Here is a 26,750-nt window from a genome sequence, read left to right as displayed (position 1 = left end):
TTTATCACGTCTAACAGGTTTGAACAGCGAGCAGCAAACAAACACAAGTCAAATGTAAAGATGAGTCACGGAGCTCAGTCGTACTCGACACACTGGTTCTTGGATTGTGAACATATTTCTGGATGAAAGCTTCAACATCACACTTGAAGCCTGTTCATAGTTTATAACAGTGTGACTTTAGTGTCACATGAACACAGAACTCACACAGAAACTGCTCTGACGGTCTGAGGAGGTTAAAAGCTGCTTCACGCCCACGTTAGATTTCCTGCAGTTAAACAGCCGTGTGAGGCCGAATGGCACCGTGCTGGGCTGAACCAGCCACAGGAAGTGTTGGAGTTTGCCACGTTATCGTGTTAAACATGTACCGTACGTGCATCTTTTTTCTGTAAGCGCTCTCTCGATGTTTCCTGTGTTCAAACACTACGTCTCAGAAACAGCAGCTCACGTCTGCAGACTGAACTCGAGTCGTCCTCGTCCACCGAGTCTCATCAAGTGTTGTTGTTCTTACTAAAGATGAAACATGGAGGACTCTCTCTCAACGTGCTGTCAGTAAACTAGCAGTGATGACGCTGAATTGGTCTGATTACATTGTGTTCTGAGTTGTTTATCTGACACCTGGAGGTCCAAGTCTTCGCTCCCTGCTGCAGAGATCAAACCTGTGACTTTTACAACACATGACCTGCACAGATCTACATTCACTGCGGCAGGTTTCCCTGTTAGCTGATGGTTTATTTTACATGTATAGAGCGGATGTTTCCCACAGCGCTCTCATGACTGTTGAAGTCTGTGACGTCACGTTAACCAACGTTCGGCCAACGAGACTCGCTCTGTCTGCAAAACACCGACAGTGGTGACGTCGGACTTTGTTCTGAAACGGAGCCGATTGACCGTCTGCAGGCGTCATCGCCACTAATTTGTGTCAACTGAGAGAGAAAACTTCACATGTGGCGTCTTTAAACTGTAACACTAGTGTGTGTGTGTGTGTGTGTGTGTGTGTGTGTGTGTGTGTGTGTGTGTGTGTGTGATTCATGAAGTGCTTTGTAACATATTTAATGTCGAAACAAACATTCCAACTTTTAATACAAATAAAACTTTGACACATTTCAGTCGTTTGTTTTTCTTTATTTTAATGTAATTTTAACTTAATTCATTTTTATTCAGTATTTTCTTTGTTTATTTAATTTAATTTTTATTGTCTTTATTTTTCTTTTATTTCTTTTTTAATTTAATTCATTTACATATTTTTCTTTAAATTTTTTCTTTATTAAATTTTTTTCTTTAAATTTTATTTATTTCATTTTTTTCATTTTATTTTTATTATTTGTTTTTATTTTATTTTTATTCATTTTATTTTTTATTTTTTCTTTCTTTTAATTTTAATTTTCCTACTTTATTTTAAATTTTATTTATTTTAATTTTTATTTATTTTAATTTTTATTTTATTTATTTATTTTCTTTCTTTTAAATTTTACTTTAAATTTTCTTTTTATTTTATTTTCCTTCTTCATTTCTTTGGAGGTTTGTGATGTTGCCATCATGTTGAAGCTGAACTCACATGATAACGCGGCTCGATGAAGAACGACACTTGAAACAAACAGTCTGATTCGACGATCTCGTCACATTTATTATATTTCACAGATTCATCAGTTGACAGACTCAGTGGAGGCGGATCTGCACTGCTGCCTGTTCTCACTCAAACTGCATCTTTGGAAAACTTGCTGCAGCAAATAAACAGAACAAAGTTCTGGTTACTTCTTCAACACTTACGTTTAAAGTCACATCAGTAAAACTCGACCCGGTTCAGATTACATTCAGAGGAAAACACAACACTATAATATCTGAGTTTTCACACACTAACACACGACGCATCGAGCTGAACGATGTCAGCTGAACTCACTGCTTCTTCAATGAGGACGTCTACTTGTGCTCACACAGCTCAGCAGCATTCACCATCACACATATATACACATTCTGCACTGATACAACACACAAGAGGTCCAATCAGCAGAACCATCAGGGCTCACATCACTTCAGTTCTCCCTGTAAAGAGAGAAGTTACAACACATGTCTCTGATGTTAAACTCTCCTCTGCCTCTTTAATAACTACTTCACTTCACACACTTCAGCAGTGTTTCCAGTAGAGGGATGAAGCCAAAGTCCAGCATGGAGCGGCTCAGTGAACGTGGTCTGGACTCTGTGGAGGAGACTCATCGTGTCGGATGAGACGCTGTAGAAGGACAGAATACCTGCACTGTGATCCAGGTACACTCCTATTCTGGAGGATCCAGGGCCTGAGATGGGAGTCTGCTGATTGTCGTGACAGAAGTTATAACTACTGTGACAATATAATGACCAAGACTTCTTATTCCGTCCAAACCTACATGCATAATAGTTCCCTGATCTTGAGATACTCTTGTAAGCGACTGTTACAAAAACACTCCCGCTCTTCTTCACCTCCCAGTAACAACGTCCAGTCAGTCCTTCTTCACTCAACACCTGAGGTGTGTTAGTGAATCTGTCTGGATGTTGAGGATGTGGTTTATTTTTATCATTATATGTTATTTTTCTGTTCCCCTCTGATAAAACCAGACGTGTGTGTGCTGTGTTTGGATCCAGTGTGATCTGACGTGAATATTGTAAGAACTCAGTTCTGCTCGTTGACTCCACGAAAGGTAACTTCTCTGTAAGAATCTGCTGCAGTTTATCTCTGGCTGCTGTCACAGCTGCTGTCACATCCTTAAAGGACTGCAGGTGATTGATTTTTGGTCTGGGTGAGTGTGTAGACTCAGTAAGTGCTGACAGTGAGGGGTAGCTGTGAAGAAACTGGGTGTGGTCCTCTGTGAGCGAGAGCTTCTCCAGCTCAGCGTCTTTCTTCTTCAGCTCAGTGATCTCCTGGTTCAGCTTCTCCTGACGCTCTTTGGCCCAACTAACATCCAGTTTCTGCTCTGATCTGATCTGCTGCTTCACATCAGAGCGTCTTTTCTCCATGAGACGGATCAGCTCGGTGAAGATCTTCTCACTGTCCTCCACTGCTTTATCAGCAGAGCGATCGGTCGTCTCCACCTCCTGCTGAAGCTCCTTCACATCTTTCTCTCTGTCCTGGATTCTCTGTCGGATGTTTTGCCGACTTTGAGTGAGCTGCTCCTGCTTCTCTGCCCTCGCTGTGGCAGCTGACACTGTGTCGTGGCCTTTATGTTCGTCCATTGAGCAGACAAGGCAGATACACTGCTGATCAGTGCGGCAGAAAATCTTCATCACCTCATCGTGACGGGAGCAGATGTTCTCCTGGAGCTTCTTGGACGGCTCCACCAGCTTGTGTTTCTTTAAAGCGGCTGATTCAAAGTGATGCTGGAGGTGTTGCTCACAGTAAGAGGCCACACACTGCAGACAGGACTTGACAGCTTTCAGCTTCCTCCCAGTGCAGACATCACAGGCCACATCTTCAGCTCCAGCATAGCAGAGATCAGCAGGAGCAGCTTGGAGTCCAGTCTTCTTCAGCTCCTCCACTAACTCTGCCAACATGGTGTTTTTCAGCAGCTCAGGCCTCGGTGTGAAGCTCTTCCTGCACAGAGGGCAGCTGTGTGTTTTCTCCTGATCCTCTTCACCCCACGTGGCTTTAATACAGTTCATGCAGTAGTTGTGTCCACAGGGAATAGTCACCGGATCCTTCAGTAGATCCAGACAGATCGAACAGCTGAATTTCAGCTCGTCCGCTCGGTTTCTTCGTTGCGCCATCTCACCTCCGAACAACAGCGACTGTCTGAAGAGCTTCACTTCCCTCACAGTGAATAAAAGCGTCACACAGGAAACCAAACCCTCCGTCAGTTTGTCACATTTGCATGCTGATCTGCGGTAAAGAGGCGGCTTCTTGCACGTCACAGCATGTTGGTCACACCCGTCTCTACACTGGCAGATCTGATGGGCAGGAAGCAGGAAATCCAGTCAGACTGTGTTTGATAAACAGGGAGGCGTCATCAGTCTGTGTTCACACCAGGAACTGCAGCAGTTTAAAGCACGGCTGCATTTAAAGACTTCCTTTACTTGTTGACAGTCGGTCTGAACTGTGGCAGCGTGTTCAGCTGTCCTGTGCAGATAGCGTAGATATTTATTTGAACATTTTTCGACTAGAGGAAGGCTTGGCTTGGTTAATTAACTCAAACTTATGTGTAAATTGAAGAAAGGAGCAAGTGTTTGGATTTTGAAGAGCCTAATGGTCAGTGTGTAAGTTTGTTATGAGGGTGGAGTTATTTTCTAGCTGTGATGAACTAACTGTGCAGAGTGCTGTCTAAATGTATTCAGTGTTAACAGAATCAGCCACCAGGGGCGCTGTCTCAAACTTCACATATATATATGTTATCACACGGGGACAGAACAAATAAAAACCTCTTTCTGTTTACGCAGCTGTTTTCTGTTTAGGTAGCTCGTCTACATCAGAACAACACGAGGGTCTGAGCAAGTTACAAATATCTCTGGAGCATCGCAGCAGATATTAACTTCCACTCAGGAGGATCTCAAAGCTTTGGCACAGAGCGACAGCTGAGGATTCATCAAACTGGTTATTGAAAGTGTACAGCGACACTTATGCATGCAAATAAATCACAGGTTCTGGTACAACGCAGAATCTGTACACAAAACATTAACACGCGCTTCGCCTCTGCTTCGTCGGCCGATCGAGTAATTTAACTTAGTTTGAGAGGATTTCAAATTAAAGTTCACTCTTCCTAAGTCAGGTCACGATTCTTAACTTGGTAAAACAAATTACAACAGAACTTAGTTCTGTAAGAAACTTAACAAAAGTTGAAGGTGAAAAATATGAAAGTTACAAAAATAACGTGCGAACAACTTCTCTTAAGAGTGAGGTCTGAAGAGAGTAAAGCAAATAAATAAATTAAATGTGTGTGTGTTAATTAAATAGTAGCAGTTCTTAGTCTCATTTACAGATACAAAGATTGGATCTGATAACGAGCCTCCAGTGATGTCACTCAGTGGTTAAGCTGCATTGTGGGTAATGAAGGCGCCGGAGTTTGAAAAGCAGTCCACTGGTCTGACACTGCGGTCCTATAACACACAGCTTAAAAACATGTGATCAAAATCAATACAGCAGAACCAGAGGTTAGCATGTTAGCATGCTAACATTTGCTAATTAACCCAATTTATAGCTTTATTATAAAAGAACATATGATGAACTTTCTGCTCCAAAAAGCCAAAAAAAAGTTTAAATTCATGATGATGTTTATAGATTTTATGTATAATATTGTAGTATTTTCTTTAAATGACATTAAAGCTCATTGTTCTCTTATATTCACTTCATTTAATTAGTAAACAGACCTACAGACAGGCAGACAGACAGGCAGGCAGACAGACAGGCAGGCAGACAGACAGACAGACAGACAGACAGACAGGCAGACAGGCAGACAGACAGACAGACAGGCAGACAGACAGACAGACAGACAGGCAGGCAGACAGACAGACAGACAGACAGGCAGGCAGGCAGACAGACAGACAGACAGGCAGGCAGACAGACAGACAGACAGACAGACAGGCAGACAGACAGACAGACAGACAGACAGACAGACAGACAGACAGACAGACAGACAGGCAGCATATAATATTGTAGTATTTTCTTTACGTTGTTCTCATATTAACCTCACTGAATCAGTAAACAGTCCTGATAGTTTAATGTACTTTAATAGTTTTGAGGGAAGAATTATGAAAATGATCTGCTGTTTTTAATTAGTAAACAATAATGAACTAATGTAAAGTAACTGAGTCTCAGAGCCGCTGAACCTGCAGCACAAAGGTCACAGAGAGTATTCATGAATAATGATGAGTGTTAGAGATCTGCAGGAGATGAGCCTCTGAGCAAGGCATCGACACACACAGTGTCTGTGTGGCAATGACACACACACACACACTGGTGTGTATCCAGCCTGGTCTGAAGGTGTTGTGTGTTGTTGTGTTCGAGACAGAGCTCCTTCCTCCTCCTCACAGCACAGCTTTGTGTTTGTGTTTCAGTGTGTCGGTGTCGGTAGGACGAGGATGTGTCACAATATTCAGTTTACACTTTTCTTCTCCATGACATTACCTCTGTGTGCGCAGTCCAGATTAAATGTGTGTTAACTCTGTGAGACAGACACACACAGTCAGATCAATGAGAGCTTCACTTATTGGCTGAAGTGTTCGCAGTTACTACGGCAACTGAGACCATCAGTCTGTCCTTCTTTGTGTCTTTTTTTTAACTTTAAACATCTCAAAACATTCATAGATATAAAGATGGACGACATGACAGCTCCTCAAAAGTGAAGACAAACATCTTGATCGCCCCCTGGTGGCTGGAAGGAGGCAAAGAAAGGAGAGGAAGGGAAGTACAAAGGTTTTATCAAATAAGGTCCCATGAGGGAAACCGGAAAGGGGCGTGGCTTCAGCTCTCTATGAAATAACTAAAACAAAATAAAAATAATTGAGAAGACGCTCTTTAACTCTAGAGGCTTTCTGTCTCCATGACAGATCATCAGTGTGACCTTTGATAGCGCCCTGTGTGTTGTAGTTATACTTTAAGTCTGAGACACATAACTCATATTTCGGGCTGAACCTCAAACCTCCAGCATCGATCTATTATATTATGATGTGTGATGTGTAAAACAATGTTGTGTGCGAATCCAATAAAGTGCAAATATCTCTACCGAAGTGCAAGTGCCATTATTCATGTGCATTGTTAAGTTGATTGTGCATTTATGTATAAAAATAATTGTAAAATATTTCCAAGGCTCAAACAAATCTGTCCCAAGTAAAAAATGTTTAATTTGTGATTACAGTCTGCAAAACTGAGAATAGTTTGTAAGAGCCAAGTGAGAGTAAAACATATGTAACTGCATGTTGACTGTTGTTTCTTACTTTCTTTAAATAGAGAATGCTTTGACATTAAAATGTGCATTTCTTAATTAATTTTATCTCATATTTTTCTGTTTTATTATTCATCTGTATTATTTATTGCGTTGTAGTTTATACTTGCATCATCATCAGTGTGCTCTGCTGCAGATTGCATGTTTCCAGGTCATCAGACTGAGACGGTTCAAACCGTAATAAAAGGTCGTTATAGGATGAAAAGGATATTGAACATCAGTCAAGGTGAGACCGAGACCCTGGTGACACATCACCGAAACTATCACATGCAGGTAAATAACTTCGACTTTTACACAGCAGTGGCACTGGCAGTACGTGAAAATGTCATTAAGCGGGTGATTTAACGCCAAAATACCTTTAGAAAACTTTTTGACGGTTTTAAAGTCCATGACTTAAAAATATGGAATACAAAGATTAGCCATTAACAGTGGTTACAGCTGGAGGTGTCCTGAGAACAGTTTTACAGGCTTCTCTTCTACTATTGCAGTCTATGGGAAAAATGCTTTCTGGGCCCCATGGGATTTTTTGTTGCAATACCACGAGTGGCCACTGGGAAACATCGGTGTGTCTGCTGAGAGGCGGCGCCATATCCAGATCTTATTATAGATCCATGACCTCCAGTCAATCATTGATTTTAACGCCCCCGGGTGCTTTCTGGAGCCACTTCCTGATTTTGTGCAAAGACCCGTCGTCGACAACAACTTTCTGCGATCTGTCGGTAAGAGTCGCTTTCTGAAGTGAAACTTTAGTGTTAAATATATGTACAGATAAACATATCGACTGTTTAAACAAAGTACAGGTTACTTTATGGACTTTTAAACGTAAAATGTGGCGAAAATGAGTCAGAAGAAAAAGCTTTCGGTTCAGTAAACCTGCTGTTGTGCTGACACAGACACATGGGGCCATGTTAGTTTTAGCAGACTGAAGGTGAACAAATGAAGACGTTAAGCGGTTGTTCTGGTGCTTTTTAAGAGAAACTGTCTACATGCGCAACAAACGTTGCCAGTTAAGGGAACTGGGATGACTTTCATTACTGTTTATTCTCTAGTTGAGCCGTGAAGGTGAAGTGTATGTGTTGTTCACCAAGTCAGTGATTAAATGTGTTATGGCCTGTATCCTGTGTCCATCCGAGACAACAGCAAAGGTTTCTGATTAAACAAAATACATCGCATGACCTCAGACTGAAGTTGGCGTATGAAATGCATGGGAGGGCACAATTATTATTATTATTATTATTATTATTATTACGATGTGATGGGTCCAGGGAATGATCCTCGGCCTCTGGGTTCACAGCAGCCACTGCGCTCTCCAAAACGCGCATCCATGTCTCCTTGCGCAGCATCGATAACACTGTAAAACAATCTCTTGAGCTCAACCAACTGTTTCCTCAACTGCAAATCCGCGGAGGTTCTCGTTAACTGTGCGTCTTCTCTTGCTTGGACCGCCCGTAGCGACAGGTGTGCATGACATCACAATAAAAAATCAATTCTTCAGTGTTTGAGGGAAGATAAAAGTCCTTCAGCCATTTCATTTTTAGGACACCAGTCGTATCAGAACTCCCTCCTCAACACTCTTTTTCTGACGTTTCTTTTTCCAGATCAAGCTGAAATGTATTTTATTCATCTATCTTATCATTTTATCTGAGATTTCCAGTGAAAAAGGGGGTTAGTAGCTCTTGATATACTTTCTATCTCTGACAGTAAAACCCTCAGAAAGGTGTGTGTATTCTGTTTCGACAATCAGTCTAAGCTTTCTGTGTTTTGTTTTTTATTTAGTCCAGGGTGCTGCATCGTAAGAATGTAGCAAGATGAAGCCAAATGATGGACCGTCATTTGGGATCTTCAGTATTCTGCTTTTCCATCACACTATGATCCTACTTCTACAGTCATTCAGAGGTAAGTTGTACTAAAACACTCGGTACAGTCACACACGGATGTCTGTATGTTGGAAAGCAAAATGTCTGTAGGTCTGTCCCATTCTTGTGAGAGTGATATTTCACAAGTGCCTTCAGGGAATTTCTTCAAATTTGCTACAAATGTCCACTTTGACTCAAGGATGAATTGATTAGATTATTGTGGCCAAAGAGGTCAGAGGTCATGGTCACTGTGACCTCAAGAGACATATTTTTGGCCATAACTCAAGAATTCATACGATACAATTTTACACAAATGTCTTAGGGTTAGGGTTAGGTCTCTGTAAAGATGTGGACAGGTCTCTGTAAAGATGTGGACAGGTCTCTGTAAAGATGTGGACAGGTCTCTGTAAAGATGTGGACAGGTCTCTGTAAAGATGTGGACAGGTCTCTGTAAAGATGTGGACAGGTCTCTGTAAAGATGTGGGCAGGTCTCTGTAAAGATGTGGACAGGTCTCTGTAAAGATGTGGACAGGTCTCTGTAAAGATGTGGGCAGGTCTCTGTAGAGATGTGGACAGGTCTCTGTAGAGATGTGGACAGGTCTCTGTAGAGATGTGGACAGGTCTCTGTAGAGATGTGGAAAGGTCTCTGTAAAGATGTGGACAGGTCTCTGTAGAGATGTGGACAGGTCTCTGTAAAGATGTGGACAGGTCTCTGTAAAGATGTGGGCAGGTCTCTGTAGAGATGTGGACAGGTCTCTGTAGAGATGTGGGCAGGTCTCTGTAGAGATGTGGAAAGGTCTCTGTAAAGATGTGGACAGGTCTCTGTAGAGATGTGGACAGGTCTCTGTAAAGATGTGGACAGGTCTCTGTAAAGATGTGGACAGGTATCTGTAGAGATGTGGACAGGTCTCTGTAAAGATGTGGGCAGGTCTCTGTAAAGATGTGGACAGGTCTCTGTAAAGATGTGGACAGGTCTCTGTAAAGATGTGGGCAGGTCTCTGTAAAGATGTGGACAGGTCTCTGTAAAGATGTGGGCAGGTCTCTGTAAAGATGTGGGCAGGTCTCTGTAAAGATGTGGGCAGGTCTCTGTAAAGAGACCACTCTCCCTGGACATAATGTCACATCTTTAATGGTCTTTCCCTGCTTTGTATGCAGCTTTAATACATGTTTTATAACCTTCACAGTTTAAATTGTCACTTTGATGACATGGATTATAACTGTGCTGCTGTCTTCTTGTTTGTTCTTTTGTTTTCCTCACAGCGGCATCAGAGTTGGATTGTTCACACCGACCAATCGTAGCCCTGGCTGGTGATGATGTCATTTTACAATGTCAACTTCAACCTGCAGTCGATGCCAGTTCTGAGACACTGATGTGGACCAGACCTGGTTTGGACCCAAAGTACATCCATGGGCACAAAGATGGACGACTGATGTTTCAGAGTCAAAACCCATCCTATTATCTCCGCACAGCTCTGTTTGTGGATCAGCTGATGAACGGAAACGTCTCCCTGAAACTCTTCAGCGTGAAACTCTCTGATGCAGGACAGTACCACTGCATCATTGATTCAAAGCACATGGAGGCTTCCGTCCAACTCATTGTTGGTGAGTCATGTTCACTGCGACGAGCACGAGGATCATGAATTAAACATTTCTTATGAGAGACAAGTGAAGCAAATTTGTATTGGCAGTAATCAGCCGTCATCAAACACAAAGAAAGCAAAGACAAAGAAAGATGAAATGTAAAATGTAGAGTTGGAAAGGACATCAACATCGATGGAGGTTGTGTGTGTCTGTGTGTTTGAATTCAGGTCAACGCTCACTGAACTCACCAGAACCTACAGTTGAAAACAGTAATTCTTATATAGTTTGACTTTGATACAAATCAGTCTGTTATTTTCCGTCTCTCTGATCATCAGGTGCTGCCTCCACGCCTGTCGTTAACATAGCAGGGCATGACAGATTCAAAGGAGCAGTGGTTCTACAGTGTGAGTCTACAGGCTGGTATCCAGAACCTGAGGTGTTCTGGCTGGACGCTGAGGGAAACCTCCTCTCTGCTGGACCTACAGAGACAGTCAGAGGTCCTGATGACCTCTATACTGTCAGCAGCAGAGTGACTGTGGAGAAGAGACACAGCAACAGCTTCACCTGTAGAGTCCAACAGAACAGCACCAACCAGACCAGAGAGACACTCATACATGTTCCAGGTAGGAAATCAGTTCTGCAGTCATTAAACATACTGTCTGTGTTTTTAACAGCTGAGGTCCAGTTCATTCTGTTCTGTGTTGTATCGTTTCAGCTGATTTCTTCATAGTTCATCCCTCTTCTTATGAGATATCGATCATCACCATTCTTTTTGTCATCTTGGGTGTGATTATCATGATCACCATGCTCATAAGAAGTGTGAGGCACGTATTATTTATCCTTTTTCACGTCCAAGCTCTTTATTGGCTGTAGGTACTAGTAACAGATTATATAGCACAATGTTCATCAGTTAATATTAAAATATACTTTTGATTGAAACATAAAATGTGGTCGAGGTGGTGGTTTAAGGAACACTGTGTTATAAAAGTATGATCATCATACATTTGCTTGTATAGGATATTTAATTCTACCATCTTTTTGTTTATTAAAAAGAAGTTAGTGTCCGTCAGGAAATGGATCTGCATCATATTTCTGTTGTGTTTCCCCACTTAGCACGTGTTGATGTTTTCTGCTGGAGGGAAAAACTTCACCAACACAGTGAATTTTAACAGACTTCTCCTTCTGTTGGCACACAGGGTTCGTGACATACCTACAGATTATAAAAAATGTGGCCAACAAAGACAAGGGTGAGGCGAGCAGTCCAGAGTTAACCCGGTTGAATGATCAGAAGAAGGAACCAGGGACAGCTCGGTAAAAATTAAAAGAGATCCCTCCAACTGAACCCGAGCAGAAAGAGCAGGACAAAACGACTAGACGCTAAAAGAAAGACGCTACTAAATCATCATTAGCTTTACAGAAGAGAAGTGATGAAGAGGATCCAGCCTTCAGATCTCTGGTTCGATCGTTGTGCAGAAGGAAAACGAGCCCAAACACACTTCAGAGAACCACTTGAAGACCAAAGAGTCCTGACTGAACATTTCTGGGGGCACTTGAAAACGGAGAGAGCCGAGTTTTCTGTGACATCACGAGAAGCTTTCGTCAAATCACGCTGTGATAACATGAGTCAGCAGGATTTACGCAGACTTGTGGAGTCCGTGCCAGCTGGAGTGCGTGCTGTCATTTAACAGGAACTTCTCTCCATTTGTCCTACACAAATGTGAGTCCCCGACTTTTTTGTGGCCAAAAATCTATCAAAACATGTAATCTGGTGGATTTCAGGGCTGTTGTATCAACTACAGATTGTTGTTCTGTGTATCGTTAGCGTGCCTCCACTGACACAATCACACAATCAATCTTTATATAGAGAGAGACCTTAATCGATCACATTTCTGTTCCTACTTCTGCCTAAAATACTTTCAGAAGCATATTTTACTTACTGTTTGGATGTGATATGTTGTTTGTCGCCAGCTCGCTGCCTTATCGTCTCCTGTTTTAAATCAGAAACCCAGCAGCACCCGACTGGCAGCACGTCACCCACCGGTGACACTCTAGTTGTTGTAGGTTTTCTACCTTTTGAGCATAATGTGACACCACAGCCCTTTGACCTCTGTTTACTCTGGTCCTATAGCAGCAATAGCAATAATATGTGTGTCTTTCTACTGCAGAGACAGCCTAGTTCAATGCAAAGGCCATCTCCTCAGCTGTGAAACACTTCTTCAAAGCAAAAGGGGAACATACCAAACACTGTGATACAGAGAGGTGTAGGGATGACGTATGCAGAAGTTACCATCACTCTGGTTCCCTCTGTGAGGTTTTTAAATGTGTTTTAGATTATTACGGAAAATAATCTGTGTGTCGAACACAAGTTTCTGATCCGTCCAGGTTCTGTTCATCCAGATAATCTCCACAGATGAACTCCACTCTGTGATGTTTGAAGCGTAAATTAAATGTGTAGCAGTAAAAAGCTAATGCTCGGCTACAAACAGACGACATCACGGTCACATGACTGAAACGTCTCCACCACTGAGCGTCTTACTGCACAATTACTATCCAGGTTTTCTATAAACTGATCAATGTACGAGTTGTAAAGTCAGAGTGAGAACAGTGTGTAACTAAAGTGGCCTGTAAAGACGGACTAGTGAGCAGATGAGTCTCCGTGTTCGCTGTGAGGACGTTTAATGTCCCCGACAACCTCTGTAGTCTCATTCAGACACTTGTTAGCAACCGCTAACAGTTTTTAACACATGAAGAGCTTTATAATTAAACTGTGGACATTTAATGATGAGTTTATTTCGTAGAACAAAAAGTGTGAATATGTTCAGCCTGTGGGAACCACACACCTTATTTAACACATTTAACTGATACACATTCAACTAACTCAGACTTTAACAGGATGTGCTAACATGCTAACACGCTAACTGACGTTTGGGTACAACAGCAGTATTTTGACTTTTGATAACAATCATTTTGGTTTGTACAAGTATCCTGTTTGAATGTAAGAATATAAATATAATGAATTACAGACAAAGGTACCTTCCAAAGTATAATGTAAACTGGCCATATGTTTAAATTGATTTACAGATAAGCTCAATGTTTTTTGTAAACTAGGCACTTTTTTTTAAGTATGTCCTTCATTTGTTGAAGTTATATTTGCTTTATGTTTTGCTGTGCAGCTACTTAACCACTGCTTCCTCAAATGTACCTTCCTTTAAACTACAACTTGTTTGTCTTGTCCTCGTTTGGAGGAACACAGGGTCTGTTTGTGCTGTACTCATTGTTGTTATGATCCATATAAATAAGTGAACACTGGATACGTTTATACGCTTTTTCATGTTCATATTTGGGAATCTCTTTGTTTTCTGTATTTATTTACTTCCTAACTTATTAAACCCAAACTTGTTGTGACTGTAAAGGTTAAAACCGACCTCCCTCAGAGTCGTTAATGAGGCTTGAAGGCATCAGGACCACGTAATGTTTACATACTAGAGCTGAACAGATGATTATAAAGCTCGTCTTTATAACTTCACACAACAGATTGTAAGTTTTTTCTAAAATGTTGACAGGACTGTAACTGACATGAAGTGAGTGCCACCTGCTGTGTGTTACTGTGTACTGAAGCTGCCCTGACCTGCTGAGGTCTAATAGTTTAGCTGCTTTTACTTAACATTAACATCACCTTGTGTTTAGTCACGCTTGGACTGAATATTCAGCATAACACATTTAATTTTGTGGGTTTCTACTTTCACAGTAACACATTCTGGCAGCCATGTTGCTTTGAAACATATTTATTTTTAACAAATCCACAACAGTAGACAGTCTGTAGGCACAGAAGTTTGGGTTTTGAGCTGTGAGTTTCAGACTGTAAAATCTCTGACCCAAAAATCTACAATTAAGCTTCTTATTGACCTCCGTCTGCCTCCAGTCCTGGTGAAAAACAACCAAATTCACAATTCATGAAGTGTTACTGGCCATGTGCAGCCAGATTCAACCTGTGTGGGAAACATGTTGCTTAAAGGGAATTCTGTCACTTTCAAACCTGGGCTCTGTGTTGATGTATATCGGCGCATAATAAATGACTTGAAAGGTATAGAAAGTTTCAGACGTCCACTCGCAGTGTCTCAACAAAGAGAGACCTCTTGTTAAAGAGTAAGATCCTTATTGTTCAACCAGAAACAGCTGCAGTCTCTCACCAAAGCCGCCAGACTCCATTTACAAAAACAGTCGTTTTATTGAGACACACTTTGTTCAAACTCGACAGACACAAAATAGAAGTAATCAGATCCATCTTGGTTCATCTTCCCACTGTTCCATCAATCACCATCTCTGGTTTGGTTGGAATAAAAGCTTGAACCAGTGTTTGATGTGAAAATATCTAGGAAAGAGGAGGGAACCAGAATGGCCAATATTATGGACCAATCACAGATATATCAGTATCTGCGTCGATGTTGTCCGATGAGCAGCAATGTGAAAACTTATTTTAGGGAAAATAACGCAGAAAAAGTTGTTACATATCATATATAATTATTAAATTTCCAGTGGAGTTGACCATTTCACTGCACTGATGTAAGTGTAAGTGTTTTACGACGATAAAATTAATGTTTCTGTAAATGGAGTCTGGTGGTGTTAGCGAGAGAAATATAGTGGCTGTTTGTGGGTAAATGACGAGGTCTCTCCATAGGGATCGTTTCCATGATGTCATCAGAAAACTACTTGAGCCTGTCAGTGGCAAAAACAAGAACTTTTGGACGGTCTTTTTGTCCCTGAAGGTCATTTATTACACAACAAAATAGTTAAGGAGGTTTAAAAATAATGGAAGTCCCCTTTAACAAGTATGAATTCCTCTTCAAACATCCCAACAGATAAATGTATACTGTTTGGTGTTGATGTCTCATATTCAATATCTTTAAATGTGGTTAAATTCAAATTTGGCAGCTTTATTTAAAATGTAAGTACTGTATTTAATAATAATAATAAAAAAACCTTAATGATAAGCGGTGCAGGACCTGGAACCAATCTGCATCACATCAGAATGGATCAAATCTCCAGATATCAGTCTGTGTCTTCTTCTCTCTGTTCTGGACATTTCCTGTGAGTCCACAAACTGTCCAGAACCTCCCTGAGGGTCAGGCGGTCCCATGTCGGTCCGGATCACCTGATCGTGCGGTACATCATGAAGTCGACCGTGGTGCATCGTGGGAACTTCCCGATGGAGCTCTCCTCCACCGGCGTGTAGACTTTGATCTGCCGCATGTGAGTGTCTCGGCCGTTCTGGTGGTTGGCCAGCACGGCGATCTGGATCATGAAGGTGCTGATCGGCTCGTTTGTCCGCTACAGAAAAGAAATGGTGAAACTCTTATTAATAACTTGATGCCACATGAAGGCTGAGGATCATTTGTTTCTATTCATCCAGTAATCGTGAAAATAACTGAGGACTATTTGTAAAGTGAAATAAAGACATGAGTTTCTTACCTGATTCAATAGAGAGATGTGAATCCAGCCACTGGGCTCCACCATCTCTAACTGCTGCAGAGAGGAAGAGGAGCAGAAAGATCATTGGAGTGGTGATGAAAGTCTTCAGTAAACTCCTGAGCTTTAAGGCGACAGTGACATGATAACCAGCTGTTACCCTGATCTCCTGCAGGTTGTGGAAGTTGTTGCCCACTCTGACCGAGATCTTACTGGGCGTGTAGCTCTCGTCTGATTTATAATCAGCGTATATACACAGCATCTTCACTGTGGTTCTCCTCCTGAAGGAAGCAGATAAAAACATCGGCGGCAACAAACACAGACACACAGTTTACTCACCAGGTTCTTCCTCAACAGAAACAACAAACATTAAAACGCATGATGTCAACACAGCATCAAAATAAGACAAATGACATGAAGCACTGATATATCAAGATAAAACATCACATTTCCACAATACTCCAGAAACCCCAGAACTGAAGGAATATAACTCCTGGTACCGGAACTGTATGTTGACTAAATGAGGCTGAGATCCATCTGACTGCCAGTAAGTCTCCAGGTTGTCATCCCTCAGCTGATCCACTCCGAAACCTGCACATGTGTGGAGGAGCATAGTTTAAGTGACGAGCCTCATCCCTCAGTATGAACACAGCGAGTGTGACTCGGGCTTGTAACTGACCCGGTTTACAGGAGGACAGGGACCACACCGCCTGGGAGCCGATCTCCCGAACCGTCCCAGTCCGCTCCAGCTGCTTCGGGTCGGCGCCGGGGGGCGTCTTGCTCGGGGTGGCCATCCTTTAACTGCAGAGGGACACGAAAAACACAAGTTCAGCAGTGTGACGCCAAACTCCCTTCACATTTCTAACATTTTGACATTTGCCTTTATATTAAAAGATGTAGATTAATGACAGACTGTAACTTGGAAGCTTGTTGGAGTTATTAGGTCGTCGGGAGAACTTCGGCATGTAAGTGACACAGTTATTAGCATCTTAATTTAACTAGCTAACAGCACCAAACTTGTGGTTAATACCACGACTGTATGTCGTGCCTTTACTTTGTGCATGTTGAAGCATAACAAGGGACTATGACTGATCATTTCAATCAATTCAAAAGTGAACCATAAAGTTTAAAACGTTGTTGTTTTCTGACACATACAAGCTAACATTAAACAGACGTTTTAATGGAGTTTGGTGTGGAGCTCTAGCTAGCTGCTGGAAGCTAATGTTTCCTCCACTGTATCTCAAAGACTCTAAAACTTGTTTTTTTATTACGAGGTATAATTAAAACTCACAATAACGGTGCGTGGAAGTCACGAGTGTGTTGTCTCAGTGCATCAGATGAGGCTGTTTGACTCAAACAACGTGTAAATCCGCGTTGTTTTGCTGTAGCCACTTCGAATCTCCCACTTTAGTGAGCCATGTCGCTTTTTACTGACGTCACCACCGCCGTCGCACACTCTGCACGTCTCTCCCGCCATCTTTCCAGCCGGCTTCCAGGAGAAGAACACGTTGCTGGAAAAAAGAAGTTTCAGCCCCAATTATTTGTTTCTAAACGTCCTGTTTCGTCTATTTTCATCCAAGCCGGGTAACGGGAGCCGAAGAGGGGTGAGTTTTTAACTTATCGCCCCGGATTTTGTCCCTTTTTGAGGTTGTATTGCCATAAAAAACGAGCGCTGTTCCTCAGGCGAGCAGCTGTCAAAGTGCGGGGCCTCCGCCGCTAATGTCGTGTAACGTTACGTGAAGCTAACCGCTAGCTCACTTAGCAGCGTCTCGTGTTTGTACGTAGCGACACAATCTGAGCTTTCAGCGTCGCTTTTCTAACCGCTGACTGACCCATCTGAGGACACCGGTGGAGCGGGTTGATAGTTTGCCAGAATCGGCAGCTGTGTTAAAACAATAGAGTCAGAGTGGCCCTGAAAGACTACGTTTTCCCTTGTACGCCAAACTGTGTTTAATAATTTGCCAATTAAAGGTGTTCTTGCCTAATAATAAACATATACACGTGTAATGTCACGAATTAAGGTGGTTTGTCAATCGGTACGATTGGATGATGAATTCGGCATATCAATCTCGCACAGATCAGCAGGTTATATGAGGACAAACCCAACTTTGGTGCTGCTCGCCACCGCCCGTCACGTTGCGTTTCGGCGATGGGATGTGGTTGAGACAATGAACACACTAACTGAATATACAGTCCTCATTTTTAATCGTGTGTTTTAATTTCTGTTTATTGTGTGTCGCGTTGACATGGTGACGCCGCTGGGCAGCTACAGGCCGGAGCAGCAGGCTCGTACGTTCAGCGCTGAGGCGACGCTAAAAATGCCAGACTTTTAAATGGAGTCTGGTGCGACTCAGTGCCCTTTCGAAAGGCTACTACGCGCTAACTGGACTGGTTTGCAGCAGCTTCATGTTACGTCAGTTCATCCTCCTGAGGCCTGACGTGTAAATCCATGAAAGCAGGGGAGAATTAAAAGGTAGAAAACATGAAGTCCGGTTCTGGTCGGGAGCAGGTGGAGGCTGGTTCAGGGCTGTGGGAGGAGGTCATGGCTGCCCTTTGTTAAAAGCAAAGGCTGAGCGTTTTTTGTTCAGAATTGAATGTGTTGCTTCAGCAGAGTGAACAGTGTGGCTGTGGACACGGGTACGAATATGACCACTACATGTAGATGATGTCTGCTGGCTTTGGTGCCTGAATATCAGCTTTATCTGAGCTTACAGAGACGTGACTTTAATGGTTATTCCCCCGAGAATAACAACCCTAATACCTCCTGTTCTTCCCTCTTTCCTCCAGCTCCTTCAGGTGCTAGCGTCCGTCATTCCAGTCCTCCACTATGGCGGATAAAAACACCAGGATCGCCATCGTCAACCACGACAAATGCAAGCCTAAGAAATGCCGTCAGGAGTGCAAGAAGAGCTGCCCGGTGGTCCGTATGGGTGAGTGGTCACGTAGACTTCACGGTTCAAAGGTAGATTCAGCGTCGACACCGAACGTGTATTGAAACGTGTGTGTTTGCAGGTAAGCTGTGTATCGAGGTGACTCCACAGAGTAAGATAGCCTGGATCTCAGAGTCTCTGTGTATAGGCTGCGGCATCTGCATCAAGGTAAGAAGACGCCTGAAGACAGATTTCTGTGAAAGAGATGTCATTATAATCTTATCTACCACTTACTTTTCTCTTTTTGTCTTTGTAGAAATGTCCGTTCGGAGCGTTGTCGATCGTCAACCTGCCCAGCAACCTGGAGAAGGAAACCACACACAGATACTGCGCCAACTCCTTCAAACTGCACCGGTACGCCGCTCCAACTCCTCCACACTGTGTTCACGTGGCCATCTTTGATTGATGAGACATCGTTGCAGCTTTTTCAAGTCACAGTGCAGCGATTTTCTTTTAGCTTGGACGAGGAAGTCGCAACAGAAGACTGTCTTTTATTCAGAGTACCTGTTGGTTCCTGAAGGCAGGTTTTGTTACTTACTGATGTAGTAGAAAGAGTTTTGAGTTTTGAGGCGTCTCAAGAGGAAGAGGAAACATCAACGGGGGAACAGACTTCGACACAGCACCAGAACGCTCTCCATCCAGTGAATGTCGGTCTGTTCACCCTTCAGTTTCTTTGCCTTCTCTATCAGCGGAGTTCTTCTTCTTCTACAGTTGTTCCACTGTTTCCTGTGTATTGTGACCAGCGGAAACAATCCCACTTCCTGTTTGGATTTGCTTCCGTTGTGACTGAATATCAGAATGAAAGTGAGGTTTATAGTGAACCAGTCTACACGCAGATGGTGTCATTTTCCTATAAACACACTGTGAAATCAGTTTTTACTTCAGAATGACTCGTTAAAGTTGTTTCCAGTGTAAAGTAGAAGATCTGAGTACTTCCTCCACCACTGCAACACTTTGTAAACCTTGTTTGTTTGAAGCTTACTTATAGGTTTACTTAGTGGTTTAATACAAGTGTGTGTTGTTTGTGTGTGCGTGCGCAGGCTGCCTATCCCAAGGCCCGGTGAGGTGCTCGGGCTGGTGGGGACCAACGGTATCGGCAAGTCCACGGCTCTGAAGATCCTGGCTGGAAAACAGAAACCCAACCTGGGAAAGTACGATGTGAGTGTCTCCTCCAGAACACACGAGCCAGGCGGCCATGTTTCTGTGAAACTGACGTGATTCGGCTCAGAGCGGTGCTGCGCTGGTGAGATAAAGATGTGGGTGTAGCTGCTCACAGCTGAACAACCATCAACTGAAACCTGACTCGAATGCTCTTGATGCTGCAGAGAAACGCCATGTTTGAGAAGCAGTTTGTATGAAGAGCCTTGTAATAAAATGTTAATTATTACAAGTTCAGTATCATAACAACCGTTTGTAGCGCTGCAGTTCTGGGTTTTCCGACTACCACTCCCTGGTACTGGTGTCTTTGTGGTGTGTTCAAGTGCCTTAATCACTGCTAGTTCTTTGAGGTCAGTTTTGTGCGTCTGGGCCTGAAAACCGCTGAAAGAGTTTAATAATCCAAGTAACTTCTGTCATGTGTCAGGCTCTTATTTAACAGTCTGACACTCACATGACGTCACACAGAATTAACGAGCTTCACAGAAACAATCACGTCTTTTAAAAATATGTTGACCTTGTTTCCCAGAGTCCTCCAGACTGGCAGGAGATCCTGACCTACTTCAGAGGCTCCGAGCTGCAGAACTATTTCACCAAAATCCTGGAGGACGACCTGCGGGCCATCGTCAAGCCGCAGTACGTCGACCAGATCCCAAAGACGGTCAAGGTGAGCTGTGTTGAACGCAGAGAGGCCGTGACGCGATGCAGTGGTGACTGAAGGCAGGCAGGGTGTAACTCTTTTAATCTGCCACCAGGGGTCAGTAGGGGCCATCCTGAGCAGGAAAGACGACACAGACACACAGGACATCGTCTGTCAGCAGCTCGGTACACACACACACACACACACACACACACACACACACACACACACAGTCTGAAAATTAAAACGTTTGCTTTGTGTCTAAACTCTCCCCGTCTGAATGTGATTGGTTGTTTTTGTTTGTGCTGTTGCCGGGCAGATCTGACTCACCTGCGGGAGAGGAACGTGGAGGATCTGTCCGGAGGAGAGCTGCAGAGGTTCGCCTGCGCCGTCGTCTGCATCCAGAGAGCCGACATGTGAGGAGACGACCCGCCGCCCATCGATCCATCGATCCATCGATCGATCACACGTCATAATCAATATTATTAATGTTATTGGAACTTTGAACTCAAACTTTTTCTCTGTTTCTGTAGTTTTATGTTTGACGAGCCGTCCAGTTACCTGGATGTGAAACAGAGGCTGAAGGCCGCCATCACCATCCGCTCACTCATCACCCCCGACAGGTAACACCGATCAGTTAAAGGGATAATCCGTCATTTATTCCTCCAGAATCTGCTGTCATGATACTGAAGCTGCACGAGCTTCATTCGTTTAACCGTCTCCTGACTGTCGTCGTGTGTTTCAGGTACATCATTGTGGTGGAACACGACCTGAGTGTGTTGGACTACCTGTCTGACTTCATCTGCTGTCTGTACGGCGTCCCCAGCGCCTACGGAGTCGTCACCATGCCCTTCAGCGTCCGAGAGGGTAAAACCACAACACATATGTGACTCGCTAACAACACAAGAGACGTGAAGTGTGATTTTTAAACATCCTGTGTTGTTGGGTCGTGGATTGACCCGCTTCATGTCTCTAATTATTAAAACGTAACTCTGAACCTGACGAACAGTCGTCAGCTGACAAAACGTTGTAGTGGAGCCCCACACAGTCCGCGATGAAGACTGTTAGATTTATTATTATATATAATGTTGTTACTGAACTGAATGTTGTGGGATAAAAACACGGACCAGAATTCAGACGTTCAGAGAGTTTGTTTCAGTATTAACTTCAGTTTGCGTTCGTCTCTTCAGGTATCAACATCTTCCTGGACGGTTACGTCCCGACGGAGAATCTCAGGTTTCGTGAGACCTCATTGGTCTTCAAGGTGGCTGAGACAGCCAATGAGGAGGAGGTGAAGAGACTCAGGCACTACCAGGTCAGTCGTTCTGTCTTACTGTCTTCATCATTTCCTCTTTTTCTCCTCCATTTTCCATCATCGTCTCTTACTGATTGTCAGTGAAGATGAACTTCAGGCGGGGGTCTTACGAAGCCTTGAAAGTTTGGATAATGCTCAGCTTGAACTTTTATGTATTCCAGGTCAGGAATCTGCCTGAATTTCATCAAATAATCCTTAAAAAACACTTGATTTTCTGGTGTTTCATCGTCAAACTCACTCTTTTAATGTTTCCTGGTGTGAAATAATCAAGAATGAAATAATCCTGATCAAACGATGAGTTGGGAAGGAGACGCAACAATCAACTTTTCTTACAAACGGGACCTTTAAGACTTTGAGAATCTGGACATTTTTGGGTTTAGATGCCTTGAAAGTGCTTAAAAAGTGCTTGAATGTACAAACCTTGTTCAGGGGAAAGTCAGAAGAGCTCCTGAAAATGTTTCCTGTTTGACTTGAAGCTTAAACTGTTTTCTCTCATAGACAGATAAGTCAGGATTGTGCTCTCAGCAGCGGTCGGAGCCGACGCTTGACTTCCTCTTGTTGTTTGTTTGTTCAGTATCCAGAAATGAAGAAGACGATGGGCGAGTTCACGCTGGAGATCAAAGCAGGAGAGTTTACAGACTCTGAGATCATGGTGATGCTCGGAGAGAACGGTGCGTAAAACTGATACAACAAATAAATCCTCCTTCATGAAGTTTTTATGGCTGAATAGTCGAAGACATCCAGACCTGAATATGACGATACGCAGGAGAACAGGTCTGTTTGTCTGTTGATTCACGTTTAATGTGTGTATCTCTGTTTGTGTGTCTGCAGGCACAGGGAAGACAACTTTTATCAGGATGTTGGCTGGAGGACTCAAATCTGACGGTGGAGGTGAGTCACACACACACACACACACACACACACACACACACACACACAGGCTGTTCACATGTGATCGGATCAGTCATGACAGGTGTTGATACAAGTGGACAGGTTTCAACTGATCCAACCATTGAACCAGTAACCACAATATCACCAGACTCCCTTAATAAATCAGCTAATTTTAGGAGTTGTTGAGTTAAAACAAAATTTATAACATTATGAAACTCTGTCTCTGACAGATTCTGAATCATTGTCTCCTTCTGGTAAATTCAGCATTAAATGAAAACAGTAAGTTGTTTGTTTCCTTGTAAAAAGTGTCAGTTTGTGGCAGCATGGCTGCACCAGCCTGTCTGCTTCTGTGCCTCTTACCTGCCAACATTTAGCAGCTGTGTGAACACACTGTTTACACTGAAACGTTTTATTGATGCTAAACATGTCACATTTTACAAATACACTAAACAGTAACCAATATAGGCTACTTGTGGAGAAACTCCCTTTAAAAATCGCCCGATTGAGTGAGTTGTTGCGTTAGGAGAAGCTTTATAAAGTCTGTGAATCTCTGTCTCTGACAAATTCTTACTTATTTGGGCCTTCTTGTAAATTCAGCACACACACACACACACACACACACACACACACTGACCTGCTCTCTCTCTCCCTCTCTCAGGTGAGGTTCCCATCCTGAACGTCAGCTACAAGCCTCAGACCATCAGCCCCAAGTTCAAGGTTTGTTCAGTCACAGTCTGAAGCTGTGAAGTTATGATGTTTGTTGTTTTTTCAACAGTGTTTCAAGATGTGACACTGTGTGTGTGTGTGTGTGTGTGTGTGTGTGTGTGTGTGTGTGTGTGTGTGTGTGTGTGTGTGTGTGTGTGTGTGTGTGTGTGTGTGTGTGTGTGTGTGCAGGGCAGCGTCAGAGCTCTGCTGCACGAGAAGATCAGAGACGCCTACACTCACCCACAGTTCATCACCGACGTCATGAAGCCCATGCAGATAGAGAGCATCATCGACCAGGACGTAAGACTGAAAAATGTTTTCACTTCAATAACCAACACAAATAAATCCTCTTTATTCTGAGGAGACGGCCTGACTCCCCCCTCCTCCCCTCTCCTCCCCCCTCAGGTGCAGAACCTGTCTGGTGGTGAGCTGCAGAGAGTCGCTCTCACTCTGTGTTTGGGGAAACCAGCGGACGTTTATCTGATCGACGAACCGTCGGCCTACCTGGACTCTGAGCAGAGATTGATGGCTGCCAGGGTCATCAAGAGGTCACACACACCTTTTCCTTCCTGTTCAGGCTCCTCTTCCTCTCTTCTTCCTCCTCCTGCTGTCTGTGTGACTCTGCTGTGTTTTCACCCGCAGGTACATCCTCCACGCAAAGAAGACGGCGTTCGTGGTAGAGCACGACTTCATCATGGCGACCTACCTGGCCGACAGAGTCATCGTGTTCGACGGCATTCCCTCCAGGCATACCGCGGCTAACACGTAAGACCCAGAGAGACGTTTTAAAGACCCAGAGACATTTTAAAGATGCACAGAGATGTTTTAAAGATGCACAGAGACGTTTATAAGACGGGGAACGTTGGCGAACACTGAGTCGCTGTGATGTGACTGGTTGTCTCCTCAGTCCTCAGAGTCTGTTGGCCGGGATGAACCGCTTCCTGTCGCTGTTGGAGATCACGTTCAGAAGAGACCCGAACAACTTCAGGCCGCGCATCAACAAGCATAACTCCATCAAGGTACAAACACACACATTAGTGTAGCAACATGTGTGCAGAAGCCCTGAAGGACAAGTGAAGACTTTTTTTTCTTTCTGGTGATCCTTTTTCTAAGTCTGGTGGAAAGAACAAGTTTTGCCACAATACAAGTTAATACTTTTTTTTTTCACGCGTGAAACTCGCATTCATTTTTTCTTCTGGGGGAAAAAAATTCACCAAAAGTTGTTGTTTTTTTTTCTCTTGAATAAATTGTTTTCACTTCGTTAAATACAAGTTTTTACACATTTTCACAGATGGGAAAAAAATGAAGGAACAGGAGAAAAAACAATTTAGATCAACTTAGAAAATAGATCACCAGGAGTCCTCCTCAGGGCTTCTGTACATGACGCTGTGTTCAGTAAATATTTCAAAGAGGTTTATTGTTAGGAGTAGAAATTAATGGCTGCCTGGAACAATAAGAACAAATATGCATTTCTAACAGTCAGCGAACATTAAATACACAAAACCTGCAAACACATTAATATGAACCTACACTGACCTCTGCTGGTGACTTGTGGGAACTACAACAATGATTCAAATGTGTTCTGTGTGTAACACAATACTGAATGTTTTCCTGTTTAATGAGTAAAATATTTACTTTTTTAGCAATAGGATTTTACACTACATTATCACTTTTTAATGTTGTCCCAAAGAGTAGATATCATGTCTTCAGATGCCCATATTTTAGCCTGACTGATGTTGACGTGAAGCTTCTGTACTGACAAACAGGACTGATTGTTGCTGTTAACATTTACCAATAAAGTTTTATTTAAAGAGACACTGAACTGTCCTCTCTTTCTCTCAGGACACTGAACAGAAGAAGAGTGGAAACTATTTCTTCCTGGACGACTAAGACCACGTCCTCTCTGACCATCTCTGACTTCCTGCGACGCTCCGGAGGGGGGGGGGCGTTCACAGTCCGAGAGCAGCCTCGACATTTACCACAAAAACAACCAGGCTGCATTCAATAAACAGCAGATATGTTTAAACTATAAGAAAGAAAAACCCATCAGCCTTTGTGTACCAGGCTGCGTTCAGCAGCCAGCAATGTTGTGAACCGTTTAAAAAAAAAAAGTGCATTGCATTCTGTGTCAGTCAGCCTGAACATACTGGGCTGAGTTCACAAGCCAGCGACATTGTGGAACATTCAGCAGCGCATTTTAACACTCATGCATTTACAACAAATGATAATAAACTGATGCTACCTGATCCAACAGCTGATTCTCTCTTCATTTATCATAACAGCTTCTGCAGCAGCAGGTCATTTTGAAGTACTGTATGAAAACATGGTGTACTGCAAGATAAACACTGAGTACTACAGATTGACAAAGTGATGAAGAAACATTTTTCTATAAGTTAAATGTCTGTATTCTCATGAAGTATTTGATACTTTCGCCTCTTCAGGCCTCTAAAAACCTATTTTAATCAAACAAAGAAAGACCAACCATGGTGGAAGAAGTGCTCTGATATTATACTGAAGTAGAAGTAGTCAAAGCAAAGAATAGGAAATACAGAATACACAAGACAATTCTAAAAAAATGTAAATTAAAAATATTTTCAGGAAAAAAAATAGTCCCAAATCATTCAGAATTCGAAGAGGTCAGAACTTTGAGAAAAAAAGTCAGAATTCCCAAAAAAGTCAGAAATCCAACAAAAAATCTGAATTTTAAAGAGTCAGAATTCCCAAATACGTCAGAATTTTGAGAAAAAAACTCCCAGAAAAGCCAGATTGCCCAAAAAAGTCCCAATTACGAGAAAAGTCAGAATGCCCAAAAAAGTCATAATTTAAAAAAAAATCCAAAGAAATCCCCCAAAAAGTCAGAAATCCAACAAAAATGAGAATTCTGATGGGAAAAAAGCTCAATATTCCAGTCAGAATTCCCAGAAAAGTCAGAATTCTAAGAAAAAGTCAGAATTCCCTAAAAAGTCAGAATTTTGAGAAAAAAAGTCGGAAGTCAGAATTACCAAAAAATTCAGATTTTTTTTTTTTTTAAAAAGTCAGAATCCCAGAAAAGTCAGAAATCCCCCAAAAGTCTAATTTCTAAGAAAACGTCTGAAATCCCAAATAATTCAGAATTCCCAACAACTTCAGGATTTTGAGGAAAAAGTCAGAATTCTAAAATAAGTCAGAGTTCCCTAAAAAATGAGAACTCCCTTAAAAAAATGATAATTCTTAGAAAAGTCAGAAATCCCAGAAAAGTCAGAATTCCCCACAAAATCAGAATTTTGAGAAAAAAGTCATTATCTCAAGAAAGTCATAATTGCCTAAAAG

At 42.6% G+C, this 26,750-nt stretch overlaps 4 protein-coding genes across 4 annotated transcripts; 2 read left to right on the top strand and 2 right to left on the bottom strand.

Moving 5' to 3' along the window:
- Nucleotides 1–1,652: 1,652 nt before the first annotated feature.
- LOC141003727 (tripartite motif-containing protein 16-like) lies at nucleotides 1,653–3,735 on the bottom strand. Its single transcript, XM_073475167.1, has one exon. The coding sequence runs from the start codon at nucleotides 3,733–3,735 to the stop codon at nucleotides 2,104–2,106; it is 1,632 nt and encodes a 543-aa protein (XP_073331268.1). The 3' UTR covers nucleotides 1,653–2,103.
- A 3,819-nt stretch (nucleotides 3,736–7,554) lies between these two features.
- LOC141003617 (butyrophilin subfamily 1 member A1-like) lies at nucleotides 7,555–13,648 on the top strand. The gene is made up of 6 exons (XM_073475009.1): nucleotides 7,555–7,621; nucleotides 8,679–8,798; nucleotides 10,019–10,360; nucleotides 10,675–10,962; nucleotides 11,055–11,158; nucleotides 11,536–13,648. Exons 2-6 carry the CDS (start codon nucleotides 8,711–8,713, stop codon nucleotides 11,542–11,544), a joined length of 831 nt encoding a protein of 276 aa, XP_073331110.1. The 5' UTR covers nucleotides 7,555–7,621; nucleotides 8,679–8,710; the 3' UTR covers nucleotides 11,545–13,648.
- A 460-nt stretch (nucleotides 13,649–14,108) lies between these two features.
- anapc10 (anaphase promoting complex subunit 10) lies at nucleotides 14,109–17,203 on the bottom strand. Its single transcript, XM_073475014.1, has 6 exons — nucleotides 17,097–17,203; nucleotides 16,485–16,606; nucleotides 16,306–16,396; nucleotides 15,966–16,086; nucleotides 15,809–15,862; nucleotides 14,109–15,667 (listed from the first exon to the last, which is right to left on the bottom strand). Exons 2-6 carry the CDS (start codon nucleotides 16,597–16,599, stop codon nucleotides 15,488–15,490), a joined length of 561 nt encoding a protein of 186 aa, XP_073331115.1. The 5' UTR covers nucleotides 16,600–16,606; nucleotides 17,097–17,203; the 3' UTR covers nucleotides 14,109–15,487.
- An 85-nt stretch (nucleotides 17,204–17,288) lies between these two features.
- On the top strand, nucleotides 17,289–25,692 carry abce1 (ATP-binding cassette, sub-family E (OABP), member 1). The gene is made up of 19 exons (XM_073474993.1): nucleotides 17,289–17,409; nucleotides 18,593–18,735; nucleotides 18,818–18,903; nucleotides 18,992–19,089; nucleotides 19,776–19,893; nucleotides 20,420–20,557; nucleotides 20,646–20,715; nucleotides 20,850–20,946; nucleotides 21,064–21,153; nucleotides 21,276–21,397; nucleotides 21,721–21,845; nucleotides 22,420–22,516; nucleotides 22,677–22,736; nucleotides 23,395–23,453; nucleotides 23,631–23,741; nucleotides 23,847–23,989; nucleotides 24,084–24,206; nucleotides 24,349–24,460; nucleotides 25,284–25,692. The coding sequence occupies exons 2-19, from the start codon at nucleotides 18,633–18,635 to the stop codon at nucleotides 25,329–25,331; spliced, it is 1,800 nt and encodes a 599-aa protein (XP_073331094.1). The 5' UTR covers nucleotides 17,289–17,409; nucleotides 18,593–18,632; the 3' UTR covers nucleotides 25,332–25,692.
- The last annotated feature ends 1,058 nt before the right edge of the window (nucleotides 25,693–26,750 follow it).

This window comes from Pagrus major, chromosome 10 (assembly GCF_040436345.1).
Source record: "Pagrus major chromosome 10, Pma_NU_1.0".
In the NCBI taxonomy this organism is placed as follows: Eukaryota; Metazoa; Chordata; class Actinopteri; order Spariformes; family Sparidae; genus Pagrus; species Pagrus major.
The sequence above is the reverse complement of the archived record's forward strand: the minus strand, read 5'-3'. Positions and strand labels throughout refer to the sequence as shown.

Bases quoted from the DNA above. Each gene is read 5' to 3' on its own strand.
- anapc10 (XM_073475014.1), bottom strand. From the start codon at position 16,599: ATGGCCACCCCGAGCAAGACGCCCCCCGGCGCCGACCCGAAGCAGCTG. The intron at 16,397-16,484 runs GTCAGTTACAAG...ACACATGTGCAG, and splicing joins CCTGTCCTCCTGTAAACCGG to GTTTCGGAGTGGATCAGCTG. The intron at 15,668-15,808 runs GTAAGAAACTCA...TCTTTTCTGTAG, and splicing joins ACATCTCTCTATTGAATCAG to CGGACAAACGAGCCGATCAG.
- LOC141003727 (XM_073475167.1), bottom strand. From the start codon at position 3,735: ATGGCGCAACGAAGAAACCGAGCGGACGAGCTGAAATTCAGCTGTTCG.
- abce1 (XM_073474993.1), top strand. From the start codon at position 18,633: ATGGCGGATAAAAACACCAGGATCGCCATCGTCAACCACGACAAATGC. The intron at 22,517-22,676 runs GTGCGTAAAACT...GTGTGTCTGCAG, and splicing joins GGTGATGCTCGGAGAGAACG to GCACAGGGAAGACAACTTTT. The intron at 23,742-23,846 runs GTAAGACTGAAA...CTCCCCCCTCAG, and splicing joins AGAGCATCATCGACCAGGAC to GTGCAGAACCTGTCTGGTGG.
- LOC141003617 (XM_073475009.1), top strand. From the start codon at position 8,711: ATGAAGCCAAATGATGGACCGTCATTTGGGATCTTCAGTATTCTGCTT. The intron at 10,361-10,674 runs GTGAGTCATGTT...TCTGATCATCAG, and splicing joins TTCCGTCCAACTCATTGTTG to GTGCTGCCTCCACGCCTGTC. The intron at 10,963-11,054 runs GTAGGAAATCAG...GTATCGTTTCAG, and splicing joins GACACTCATACATGTTCCAG to CTGATTTCTTCATAGTTCAT.